The 13,450-nt window shown below is 36.2% G+C and overlaps 1 protein-coding gene across 1 annotated transcript; it reads right to left on the bottom strand.

Annotated features, from left to right (window-relative positions):
• Window positions 1–486: 486 nt before the first annotated feature.
• On the bottom strand, window positions 487–13,450 carry LOC121738939 (protein SCAI). The gene is made up of 9 exons (XM_042131224.1): window positions 13,036–13,450; window positions 12,156–12,338; window positions 9,795–10,148; window positions 9,149–9,381; window positions 8,446–8,628; window positions 7,527–7,787; window positions 6,857–7,027; window positions 6,035–6,237; window positions 487–979 (listed from the first exon to the last, which is right to left on the bottom strand). Exons 1-9 carry the CDS (start codon window positions 13,311–13,313, stop codon window positions 923–925), a joined length of 1,923 nt encoding a protein of 640 aa, XP_041987158.1. The 5' UTR covers window positions 13,314–13,450; the 3' UTR covers window positions 487–922.

Consider the following 13,450-nt stretch of genomic DNA (forward strand, 5'->3'; position numbering starts at 1 on the left):
GGGGGGGCTACAGGGGACATGACCCCCACCCCCCAAAAAATCTAAGGTCAAATTGAAAAATCTAAAAATTTTGCCAAATAATAAAAAGGCTAGTTATCCTATAACAGCGATATTTTTTTTTGTGTGACCCCCTCCAAAACTTCAGGCTGCGACCGCGCCTGTCAGTTTGTATACGTGCTATGTGAAATTTAGAAGATAAACATAGATACATCTAACGTGGTATAGGTACCTATTTCGTCATCATTGAACGAAGAAGACGGCAATGACAACTTATAATGAAAAAAATCTAGAGTTCAAAATATTATGCTTTAGGCAGGTTATATTTTATTTTCGGCGGAAAAAGCAACAGAAACGCAATAATCGTTTTTGTCACAGTGTTTGAAGATGCTTAATCCTGTGTTATATCTTAAACCTGTTCATTGAAATAAAATAATCTCTATATAGCCATCTCTCCTATATACTCTATATAGCCATCGAAACCAAAGTTAACAAAAAAAATTAAAACATAAAATACTTACTTATCTAGATGAGCTAATCTGAGCTCTTAACAAAACACTTTTTATCTACCTAACACCCTTTAAATTACCTACATAAAATTATCTCAAAAACAATTTGTTTTCGTTGGCCTAGTACGAATGACTTGCCAAGAAAATGTTGAGCATTTTAATGTTTAACATACGTATTAAATACACAATTTCTGGAATATCCTACCTACTTATAAGACAAAAATCTTCATAATATTTTTATAATCTCTCTAGTTACATTGATGTTTGAAACAATATAATTTATATCTATAGCATTATTTTTCTTTTGCTGAACTACTCGAGAAGCTTTTGATTGTCATATAGATCACCAGTGATCCATACAATTTTTTTGGTGTGGCGATCAAAGTGTTTTGCTATTTCTGAATTTTATCAGATTTTTACTCTCTGCTTGGTAGAGGTCCCGATGGAGTAGAATCGTAGAATTGGTTTTTTATCTGTAACATAAAGGATAATAGATAACAGTTAAATGTATGTCAAAACATCTGCACCCACCATAGACTTAATATATACTGCGCTTTTACAATTTTGGACGTGGCGGTAATATCGTGGACGTCCGCGGTAAAACGATAACATAGTGAAGTAAAATGTATGGAAATATATTATGAAGACGCTTTTAAATTTCCGTCGACGATAACTGTTTAACGCACATGGTCACGCACACCGCACACGGTCTACACTCTTCTGAACCGTACAAAACGTCCGCGGTGCGTAAAATCAAAATGGCGTACCCAACGTTTTATCGTGGAAGTCGGCTTCCACGATAACGTGACGCCCAGAATTATAAAAGGGCAAAATAAGTAATATGCACAGAGTTGGCGGGCAAGAGATGAAAATCGTCTGAAAAAGATGTCGTTAGAAGCATGGTAACTCATTGTTCTCAGTCTAATACGTCTTCAGTCGTATTAGTTACTTTCTTCGTGTTCAAAATTTAAATATTTTTAGTATGCAAATATCTCTTTATCTTTCGAATCTTTTGGAACTGGTCGAGCCAACGTCGTCGATATTGTACCTACAGAGAAATAAACTCATAGCCAAATGGCGGACCTACGTTATTTGATCTGGTTAAAGCCCACACGAATTGCACTACTTGACACGATATAACCCGTCTGAATAACGTAGGTCCGCCACCTGTCTATGAATCAATTTCTCTGATGGTACATATTTGATACTAGACAGAAAACCCGCGTCGTAGTCGTTTCAAATGATTCATTTACTCCAAAAATACACAAACGTCCTCGGACCTACTTTTTTAATGGAGGCATAAACCCAGTAGCCAGAAACAAGTTATTTAACGATTTATGACGACTTAATATACATTTTAATTATTTTTCAATATTTTTTTTTATAAAAGGGTCTTCAATGTTAGGTATGCCTATCTCTGTATTGGAGTAAACCTATGGACCATGAAATGTGACGATGTGATTGACAGCGATGAAAATATATTAAGTATAATACCTCTTTAAAAGTATAAATTATATTATTATCTCAAATTTTTCAACACTGCTGTTTTCATGAAAGCTCTTCTTTTAAATTAGGTACTCTTGTTCCAATTTAATCTAGTACCTTGAACAGCTTCTGTTGTAGAAAATAAATATGACGCTGACCAAATATAAGCATATTATTATAGTCTTGCCGATCGCGATATAAGAACGCAAATAGCTAGAGAAAATAAGTAAGCATGAGGCTGATCAATAAGAAGTACATTTTAATAACCGACTTAAAAAGCAGGTTATCAATTTGACGCGTACCTATGTATGTAATATATTTCTAGAACTGCCCAGTTTTCGTATATATTATGTTAGTCTACATCAGCATCCGAACAAACGTGCCAAATTTCAAAAGGGTAGGTATGTATGTTTTATGTTTGTGTTCGCATATCTCCGAAACTACAAGTGCGATTCGAGTAATTCTTTTTTTGTTGTACTAGGTATGGTTCAACTTAGGGAATACTGTAAGTTTAATCAAAATCGGTTCAATAGTTTTCGGGATAGGGAATTTTAATTCTCAATTACGTACAATTTATATTACTATTATTTTAAACCTACAGGTATGTTGTCTTTATTCGGTATAGAAGTACATTTTACTTGAAACCTAGGTATGTAGCATTTATTCGATATACAAGTACATTTTATTTTAAACCTATAGGTAGGTAATCTTCATTCGATAAAGAAGCGCAAACTGCTGGCATTTTGCCACACATTTCGGGTCGTTTCGATTCGTTTCGTTGACGTTTAAATGTGGATCAATTATTTAACTTTTTTGATTTAGGTACATATTATATTTAAACATACATAATTGTTACTAAAAATCTTCCACTGGAGTAATATTTTAATATGACCGATGGATTTTCCTTTGGATGTCTCATAATTTTAGACTAGACACTTCAAACATTCCATATGCTTTTATTTTTCAGATTCTTAGAGAATATATAGTATTATTATGTTATTCAACTATTTGCAATTTGATATTCTTTAAGATTCTCATATAGTCTTGAAAGGCGAGTAAAATATAGTGGTATTAGCTACAATAATGTTAGGTACTAGACCTGATACCTCAAACAGTCTACAAATATACAACCTGTGATACAACCAATGCCATGACGTAAGTCGCAACAATTGATTGATGTACATTACACGTTCAGTTTCTTATCAATCTGATCCATCAATCTGGTAGAGATTGACGCGAAACTGATCGTCTAACCTACGGATTGATGGATTGATCATTTTTAGGGTTCCGTACCCAAGCGGTATAAAGGGGACCCTGTAGTGGGTCCGTCTGTCTGTCTGTCTGTCTCCAGGCTGTATCTCAAAAACGGTAATAGCTAGAGAGTTGCAATTTTTACAGATTGTGTATTTCTGTTGCCGCTATAACAATAAATACTAAAAACAAAATAAAATTAATATTTAAGGTGGGCTCCTGTACAGCAAACGAGATTTTTTTCGGCCTTTTATGCTTGATATTAATAATGGCAACAGGTAGGCACTCAAAATGTTCATAGAAAACTTAATTGTATTCAAACTTTAATAATTAATAATAAAATTAAAATAAAATAAGTAATTAAGGAGGACTCCCATACAAAAATCACAATTTTTGCCTATTTTTGCTTTATTATGGTACGGAACCCTTCGTGCGCGAATCCATACTTGCACTTGGCCGATTTTTATAATATGTACTTTTTATAATCATCATCAATCTAAGATTGACGCCAGATGACGTCAGATTGATCGTGTAAGCTACGTAATAATAAGAAAAACATCCAGATGGGCATTCTACAGCTGGTACGGAGCCAAAACTCGTACAGTTAAATGCTAACCAATATCGAGCGGAGTCAACATGCTCTTTGAAATGATGTTCAATTTCCTGTTGCATCAGAGCTTAAGGCCCTTCCCCTACGGAGATTCCGTAATTTACCATATTTAGAGCCTTATAAACTCATAATTTGGAAGCTACGAAGTTAAAATAAAAATACAGCAATAATCTTCAGTATATCAACATTCCTTTCCCCGTTTCAAATTTTCTATTTTTAACCCTCGACAAAAAAGAGGGGTGTTATAAGTTTGACGTGTCTGTCTGTCTGTCTGTTTGTCTGTGTGTGTATCTGTCCGTGGCATCGTAGCGTCCAAACGGGTGGACCGATTTTGATCTACTTTTTTTTTTGTTTGAAAGCTGACTTAATTGAAAGTGTTCTTAGCTATAGTTCATCATCACCAGCCTTCTCCATGCTGAAAAATCGCGGTTCATCTGGTTCGTGAAGAGCCGATTGGCAACTTGCAATCGTTTTATGGCCTTTATTGCATTCTAGTTCGTGACATTTATGAATATTTACACATTAATGGAAAGTTGACCTGGTGCTGCAGCATTACTTGGTAATCAATAGGATACCCAACTCCTCACCAACATAGAGCAATGGTTTCGTGTTTGGGCTCATTTTAATTGCGACAACTAGTAAGACGTAGATTACCAATAAATTTTTGCATGCTGCTGCTGCAGCATCACCTAGATTCTATAGGAGCCGAGCTCCATATGAACCCAAAGTGGAGGTTTCATATTTGGACTCATATTGACGGCCTCATCCAAAAGGACATTCCTAGATGGTATTCATTGGGATATAATATGATCCTGTTGAGAGGAATTATTCTACACTATAACCAACACAAATTTAAAAATCATGAAATAAAATAAAATTAAGAAATTTAAAAAAACCCCGCCAAACAACTTTTCACTGTCTTCTCTCTGTTGTCTCAATTTGTTTTCAGCGAAACAAATCGAGACAATCAGTGACATGGCGATACAAAATTCAAAAGACTCTGTTGGCGGTCCCCCGACACACCGTGACAACAATTATGGACTAAAATATCACTTTACACTTAGGAATTATTTAAACTTAAAGTCAATAAAATATTTCATTAAGTACTTTTTAAAGTTGTTTGACGGGTTTTTTTTTAATTTCTTTATTTTATTTTATTGTATATTATACTCATGATATTAGCTTCCAAAGTAATGCCAATTTATTAAAATTGAAGCATACTTTCAGTTGTGCTTTCAGCATCTCCATAGTGTTTACAAATTACGTTTATTTGAAACACACGACAATAGATAATTTCATTGACTAGTCATATTCCCCGTTTAATTTTTTAGAACAATTTTGAAAAGAAATAAGTAAAAAGAGTTTGCTCGGGGGATGGCCTTAAAATACTGCGTTTGAAGTTTTCTTTATACGAGCTCATGAGCAAGACTCACGAGCTTGTTGCTTGTTGCTTATTTTGAAAAGATATACTTAGTTATTATCAAACATATTTCTAAGCAAGCATTATCCTGTTCATAATAGTAATTCAATTTAACCATGACCTTAATTTTCCATTCAGTTGCAAAGATTCTAGGCCGCGGTTGACGTTAGAAACAGAAGCCGCGTAGAATATATTTGAACATAATATCCATAAACACTTCTAGAAAGATAGTAAACAATAATTATATAAAATACATTACTCTATCCCAAGATACTTCTTTATCATCGTAAATATTTAGTTTTCAAGTACTATTCTCCATTCGGGCTAACTTGTCGCTAGAGGTCATTGACTCCCTGTCAAAAACTTGTCATTTTCCATATTATAAAACCACGATAAACAATATCTGACACTTCATTGTCAATCGCGGTTTATATGGAAAATGACATGTTTTGACAGGGATTTAATGACCGCTAGCGACAAGTTAGCCCGAGTGGAGTATAGTTATCGAAGATGTAGAGGCAGATGGACTTGCGTAATTGGGTCGCGTTATGTCAAACTCAGACAACTTAAAGGCCTCTAGACGTTCGGGAAGAAACACCTAACCCAAGGTGACCTTTGTCGGATGTTGGTCCTGACCATTTTTCAATTATTCGTTTTTCCCGACCGAGAGGCCTTTAAAAGGCCTTTATTGAGTTGACATACTTAACCCGACCATATGACGTAGGTTCGCCATCTGTGTATCAATTTCTTCAATGTACTTACTCCTATATGTCCGGTCATTTCCAAAGCAATAGACACGAGGTCCCGGTGCTCAAATAGCTCATCCGGGAGCGGCGGAGCAGCTCTCGTCAAGTTGGACCTGGCACGGAAACCCTTGTGGAGCCGCAGGGTACACTCGCAGAATATGTACCTCAGTATCAGCAGACGGAGGTAGTCGTCGCCTAGAAACGGGTAATAGACTGGATCTGGAAAGGATTAATAAAGAAGGATAACTAGAAATTTAAGAAAGTAGATTCTTGAAGTGAACAAAAGTAGTAGCAGTAAAGCAGTTCATTGTTATGCTCAATGCAGGGTGTGCAATTGAAAAAAAATATACTGAAAAAGCTCTTTCGAATTTCTCTAATGCCAAGCCCCGCCACCATATGTGCAATGTGTGCATTGCACACATTGCTATCTATATATATCCTCTAGGGGCGCCAAATTGTCATCTTTAGGGGCGTCAATACTAAGGTCCAAAAAATTTGCCTAAAGGGGCGCCAAAATCCTTTTTTTGCACACAGGCGCGAGTAGCCCTTACGGGGGCCCTGATGTTAAGTACTCACAAACGGTTTCGCTCGATAGTTTTGCTCCGCATCGAGTAATAATTACTGTGTGGACCGCAAAACTCACAGCTCGAAGGCTCGCATCTAGCCGGCTCGATGGATTTAGAATAAAACTATCGAGCAATGCTGAATGTGTGGACAAAATCCCGAGCCGCGGGTTTTACTCGACGTTATTGCTTGATCGAGCAAAACCGTATGTGAGTTCGTAGCATAAGGATATAAATTGTAAGCCATCTCGATAGGAAGATTAAGGTGTTCTTACCCATTCTTACTCTCAGCAATAATCTAACGCACTCTTTCATGAACACATCCAAAAGGCTTATACATTTGTCCCAAATTGGTATTGGTAGGGTGAATACGTCGCAAGTATTACATAGTCCAGCGATAGGGTTGTGCAAGTATAATGTGAAAAGTCCACCCTTTTTCCGACGATCTGAGAAAAATTTATATCACAAATCAGTCTCGAATAAAAGATGAGCCTTCTCGCCCCTATGGTATTATAGCGTTAGATATTTTTTAATGCAGAAGTGCATGGGCGTACCGATTGGGGGGGCAGGGGGTGGGGGCAGCTGCCCCCCCCCTGGATCATGTTGACGTCCCTACTAAGTATATTATCTAGTACTTTTATCTATAAAATAAAAAATTAAGAACGATTTTTTGCCATTTGTTTGCAATACAATATTTTTACAACTAAAAATTATTAATTTTTTATTCTTTATAAACACCTAGCTTATGAAAAATCTGATTTGCCCCCCCCCCCCCCCCCTGGCCCAGAACCTGGGTGATTTGCCCCCCCCTGGCACCAGAACCTGGGTAATTTGCCCCCCCTTGGCCCAGAACCTGGGTACGCCCATGAAGAAGTGTCCGTTATGATTTTATATAGCCTTAAAATGTCTATATTGCAAATCCAGAATAATCATGATTCTACTGACCGTTGATACCCACTGGTAGCTCCAGAGGTGACATTAGTATGACAAGAGGTTGTCCGAATATCCTGGGTATGTGTTGAAAAGCATACGAGTTATCCGAGTCCACTATGATGAAGAGAGGCTTCCTCGTGAAAGGTTGCAAGTCCCCTGGGTACAGAATCTGTTGCTCCTTATACTTCGGCACCGTGTCTTTCCTTTCTTTATTGCACTCCTTGAAAATATCCGATTTAGAAGTTGTTATCAGCCCACCGATGTCATATCCATCTAAAATTATGAGATTAGTTTTACTTTTCAGCAGTTTACAGATTTTTCAAAAAAGAGAGACCAAAGCTTGTTACAATTATACGAGTAAAGCGCCATCTAGTGTCAACTTTGTTATGGCAAAAAGGAACAAGGGGTCGTTTCGTTATAAAACGCCATCTATATGATAAGGTCTGTACTAATTTTAAGAACTACAGGCTACAGCTGAACATTTTCAGACGACAGCTATATCTATTGGTAGAAATTGACAAAACTATTCTGTTATTTTTCCGCCAGATAGCGCTTTGCTAATGTAGCAAATAACTAAATATCGCGAGCGAAATGCGAGAAATCCAGAGTTGAGGTGCGGGGTGGTGCGACAATTTTTTCCACACTAGGGAAGTGTAATATGAAAATACAGGAGCATAAAATATATTTAATTGGATTGATTGGAGCTCTCACGTGAATTGTAGTCTGTAGACTGAAAATCATTGTAAGATAATAATTATTCAATTAAAATTATTACATTGCTCCAGGTCCGCTGGTGCCTGGGAGCTAAATTTAAATTACGCTCGAGGCAAAAACCGATGGCGTTTGATATTAATTTTCCTGGTCTTAGCTCTTTTATTTCATAATAACATAGCTTTGAGCAATTGAATCTATATACGATAAAAATGCTTACAATCCTCTGGATGCTTATTCTGATTGGGGTGGTAGCCATCAGCTGAAATGTAGATTAGGATGGCGCCATTGACGGTCAGGTCGTTACAACTACTGGCCAAGTATATGAGAACTTGGCTCGGTGACGGTTTGAATAAAAGATATTTATGCGGATTCTCTGGGCGTAGACCGTTTTCTTGGATGCCTAAAATAAAATTTTACAAAACATTTTTAGAAGACAGTCAAGAACAAAAATCATCTATAAATTCGAAGAGATTTCGATCCATAACAAGACAACTAATGCATTGCTTATGCCAAAAAAATTGCTTCGATGAAATAAAATTCGCATTCAGCATAAATCTATTATTGGAAATATAAACCTTTAAAATGCGTTTGATGCAATGACTTATGCAAAGCTTGTGATAAATCAATATTCAAGATAATTACATTGTACTATTATCTTTTTATCATCAAATTATTCATCCGCCAAGCATTTAAAAAAAATTACAAAGCATAAATAAGTAGAGTAACAGCCATAAACATATTTTTATTAAATAATTTGCAAAACGCTTTAAAACACTTTAAAAATTGCAATGAATGATGGCGTAGACGCGTAGTAGAGACTTGTCTAAAATATTATTTAAATTATGATAAATTAAAAGTCCAGCTTATATATTGTCTGATAAATAATATTTAGAGATTATAACATCGACCTCGAAAGTTACCTTTAGGTATAGGAGCGGGCCCTTTGGCGGTAGAGCTTGAGCGGCAATGCGGAGAATCCTCAGGAGTTTCGGACTCACGTTCCAAATTCTGTAGAATCCTGAACATGTCTATGGTCAGTTCAGAAAACTTCACTTGGTAGGATCCACTGCCTATGATAACCGCGTCCTGGAGTGTGAGATACATCTGAGGGGTCTTCTCAATTGGTGGTATGGTCATGTTGTTTACTCGTCCGCTGAAATAAAGATTTACTAATATTGATGTTCAGCAATTTTTCTTATAAATCAGAAATTAAAATATATTCTACTAGTTACCACTAAAAATAATTAATATTATTATTTATTGGTAGCCTTTGAATTTTATTCTTTTCTTTAATTATTGTTTATTATAAATTATATATTCTTTCCGTTTCAGCTGGTAAAGCAACCAAAATAGGTTAATTTTGTCAGACTGAAGATATTCTAGAAAATGGTAATTTATTGTTAGTAATTTAGTATATTAGAGCCTGTTTCACCACTTTCTTATTAAGTGCCGAATAGGCTATTCACAAATTTTCTATACTTGATCTGTCAAGTTAATTGTTGGATAGCCTATTCGTCACTTATCAGGAAGTGTTGAAACAGGCCCTTAGTCTTGAATCTCACTAACCTAATAGTAAGTGCCACAGACGGGTTATCAGGATATATAACAGCGATCCCGGGTTCCGCAATCAAGAACGCTTTAACCTCCTCCAAAACCACATTCCATTCCGCCTGATCTTCTGGATCGTAAGTCGCACCATATTCTATCACTTGTCTATCTAACTCTCTCACCAATTCCTTTATCAGCTTGGATTTCTTCAATAATATCGCCACGACTATAAACCTGGCGTAGTATCTTAGCTTCTTGACCATGAGCTCGCATTTGTCCTCTCTGTTCGCTTTGGTGTAGTACGATCTTCCACGTATCGCATGGTAAAACGCGAATGCTTCTCGAAGATACGCTGTTTCGCTCGTCCTGAGGCTAAAATTTAAAATACAATTGAAAGTGTTAAGTCTTGCCATCTTGACTACATATTAAGTACTAAGTTTAATTTAAGCTGAGTGTCTACTAAATTATTTAACTTTTAAGTATAGTTTTATCTGGGAAAACGTACTGGAGGATTGAAGATGGCAGAGATAATATCTAATATAAGAAATACAGACCTATACTTGCAATTCGCGTAGGTCTACCATAATCTGATGGCAAATTTTGACGGCAGATTTAAAAAAAAATATCCTTGATCATTCTTAAACGGGCAAAAGGCCCACCACACATTCCCACCACTGCAACTCCTGTGTCGCCAGGATCAACAGTGGCAACCAACTACGAAAACCCTTTGATATGATCTCAGGGATGCCCGAGGGACAAGCTAAATCTGTTTTGGGACCCGCAACGAAATTAATCAGAAGAAAGGTAGGAGGAGTAGGAGATATCCAATTTCCCTCCCCAAGCAAAGCGGGAGACAGCCAAATTGTAATGACAATTAATGTCTGAACAAGAGGGGGAAGCACCACGGGAACAAAAATATAAGTACTTAATACAATATGCCTACTTCATAAAAATGATATAATATATTTATAATGGCAAACTTGTGTTCGATTGTTTCCAATAGTATTTATGACAAAAACTTTGAAAAGCACGGAAATTCTTTGCGCTGCCTACGAGATCATCGTAGTATACGGCTCCAGAAACACATTGGAGGCTGTTTAACATATCGGTTCCTTCCTCATGCCAGAGATCGCCATTAAGATGTTTCTAAAACAAGAGAGAACTTACTTAGCGAGATCCTTGATCATTGGATAAATTTTTATATTTGCATGTTTCACACACAGAATAAGCCACTTTAAGGAAAAAAAGGATCAAAATGTTTTATTCCAATTACCCCGGTATTGCTAGAGTCAATTTCATTTCTCACTTTTTGCCATCAGATTCTGGTAGACCTATAATAATACCTATAAGGAAAATCATATAGCAAATTACACAGCGCACAATCTTAAATCAAACTATCGAAGATTCTAAGTTCGGCGCGACAAACAACGTCTGAATAGACGGTAACGACCTGATCTAGTATACCAGTATCGGCGCGAAGTTAATACAACGCGCAACGTCTGAAAAGACGCCAACGACCTGATCTAGCATACCATCTTGCACGGTCGAAAATCTTACTTTTCTACCTCATATTCCCATAATAGTATTTTAAAAAGACTGACTGCAAATTGTACGTAATAATTGAAAATTAAAGAATCATGGCCAAATTTGTATAGGAGCTGGACTCGACTTTTATTTTTGATGTCCCAAAATAAACTATAGTTAGATTTGGTTGTTCTAATGCTCTAAACATAATTCCGTTTGAGAATTATGTCTAAATAGCCACGATTTTTTATAATAATTAATAACGTTTATAATTATTTTGAGGTTAGACGTAAGAACTACCTTTTTCCCGACTGCGGTGTGGCCTACAAGTGTATATTCGGCGATCTCGTTTCTAATTATTTCAATTTTTCCTAGAGTATTACCCAAAAAATAAAACGATTGCGAATGATCGCCGGCTGTCAGAACATAACGAAACTAAAATATATTGATCTTTTTTTTGTGGCTATTTATAGACACATTTCTAATGATTTTCGATGTCTTAAAATATTAGGGAATTTTTGCTATTAATGGCATATCGGGACGCCACCGCCCACCTGGTACGATTTGGCCATTATTCTTTCCCTATTACAAACACTACTGAATCGACTTTGATGAAACTTGTAGCATTCCCTAAGTTGAACAATACCCAGTACAACAAAAAGAAGAATCACTTAAATCGGAGATATGCGAACACAAACATACAATATATTACATATACAGTTTCGAAAATTTGTTTTGTTCAGACGTTTATATAGACTAACATGTATACGAAAACTGGACAGTTCTGGAAATATTACATTGATAACCACCTTTTTTGAAGTCGGTTAAAAACAAAAGCAAGTTGTACAAACTCACTAAAAGTGGTAATACAGCTGGCCGATCTTGGACGCTATCTCGCCGATCTGCCACCGCTTGAGGCCGTATCGTGTGTCCAGTATCAGACGATGTTGCTGCTGGAACTTCCACAGCTTGGTGTAAACGTCGAACGTGCGACCGAAGTACGACTGCCATTGCTTGTGGCCGTATGGAGGGAGCTCCCTGAAACGTTAAACAATAATTTTTTTTTTAAATTCACATCTCAAAAAGTAAGACTTTTTTTGCAGTAAAATGGTAAATTACTTACTAATATTATTAAGTATGTTAATTGTGTCAAAATAGATGTGTTTATTTGAAAAAAAAAAGCATGAGCAATTATTATGCATTTTATTTCTATTTTGCTATAAACAGTCGTTAAAAAATATTAGGAGGTAGAAATAAAACGGTAATTTAAAAAACTGAAACCCGACTGCATTTTGGTATACCCCGTGTAACTTTCAGCCTCATAAGCTAAACTCCATCAACATGCATTCTGAGTACAGAGTGCCAAACAAATATACAAGGTGTCACAAAACTAAGTGATACTTAATACAGTAGCAGCGCTAAAATAGCAATTTTTCGTGATTTGTATGGATAACTTTATTGTCATACAAATATGAAAAAGAAGTTACTCTTTCAGCGCTGCTACTTTCACAGCGAACTCTACACATATTCACACATACACACCTTAAAGAATTATCATCACTTAGTTTTGTTACACACTGTATAATGTATATATATATATATATATATATATATATATATATATATATATATATATATATATATATATATATATATTAATGTACTCTAGTAATACTGCATAACCCTCCTGACGCAGTCTGGCGACAAGCAAGTCATAAAACATTTTTTAAATTACCTTAACCCGTTAAACAGTTGTTTGGATTTCTCAAGCAGATGACAGAATTCAATGATGATTTTCCTCTCATGGTCATCCAGGGGTGTCATCTTAACCATCCGTCTGTCCCTATGTTCCCGATGATCCCGATGGTCTCTATGGTCTCGGTGGTCTCTGAGGTCTCGGTGTTCTCGGGGGTCTCGGTGGTCTCTGTGGTCTCCCTCGCGATGGTCCCTCTCGTACTCCGGCCGCCAATCCGGATCGATTTCGTCTCGATAATAATCTCTATGACGTCGCATGTACAAATTTTTCTTCGACTTTTGCGTTAAAATATATTCCCCTTAATTTTGTTACAATTCCCATCTAAATTTGTACGCTGATACATCTTTATTCTATTCTATAATACTTTTGATACTTCAGCAAATATAAAGCTAAT

Source organism: Aricia agestis, chromosome Z (genome assembly GCF_905147365.1).
Source record: "Aricia agestis chromosome Z, ilAriAges1.1, whole genome shotgun sequence".
NCBI lineage: Eukaryota > Metazoa > Arthropoda > Insecta > Lepidoptera > Lycaenidae > Aricia > Aricia agestis.

Bases quoted from the DNA above. Each gene is read 5' to 3' on its own strand.
- LOC121738939 (XM_042131224.1), bottom strand. From the start codon at position 13,313: ATGCGACGTCATAGAGATTATTATCGAGACGAAATCGATCCGGATTGG. The intron at 10,149-12,155 runs GTGAGTTTGTAC...TTTAAATTTTAG, and splicing joins CAGCTGTATTACCACTTTTA to CCTCAGGACGAGCGAAACAG. The intron at 7,028-7,526 runs GTCAGTAGAATC...AATTTTTCTCAG, and splicing joins GCTACCAGTGGGTATCAACG to ATCGTCGGAAAAAGGGTGGA.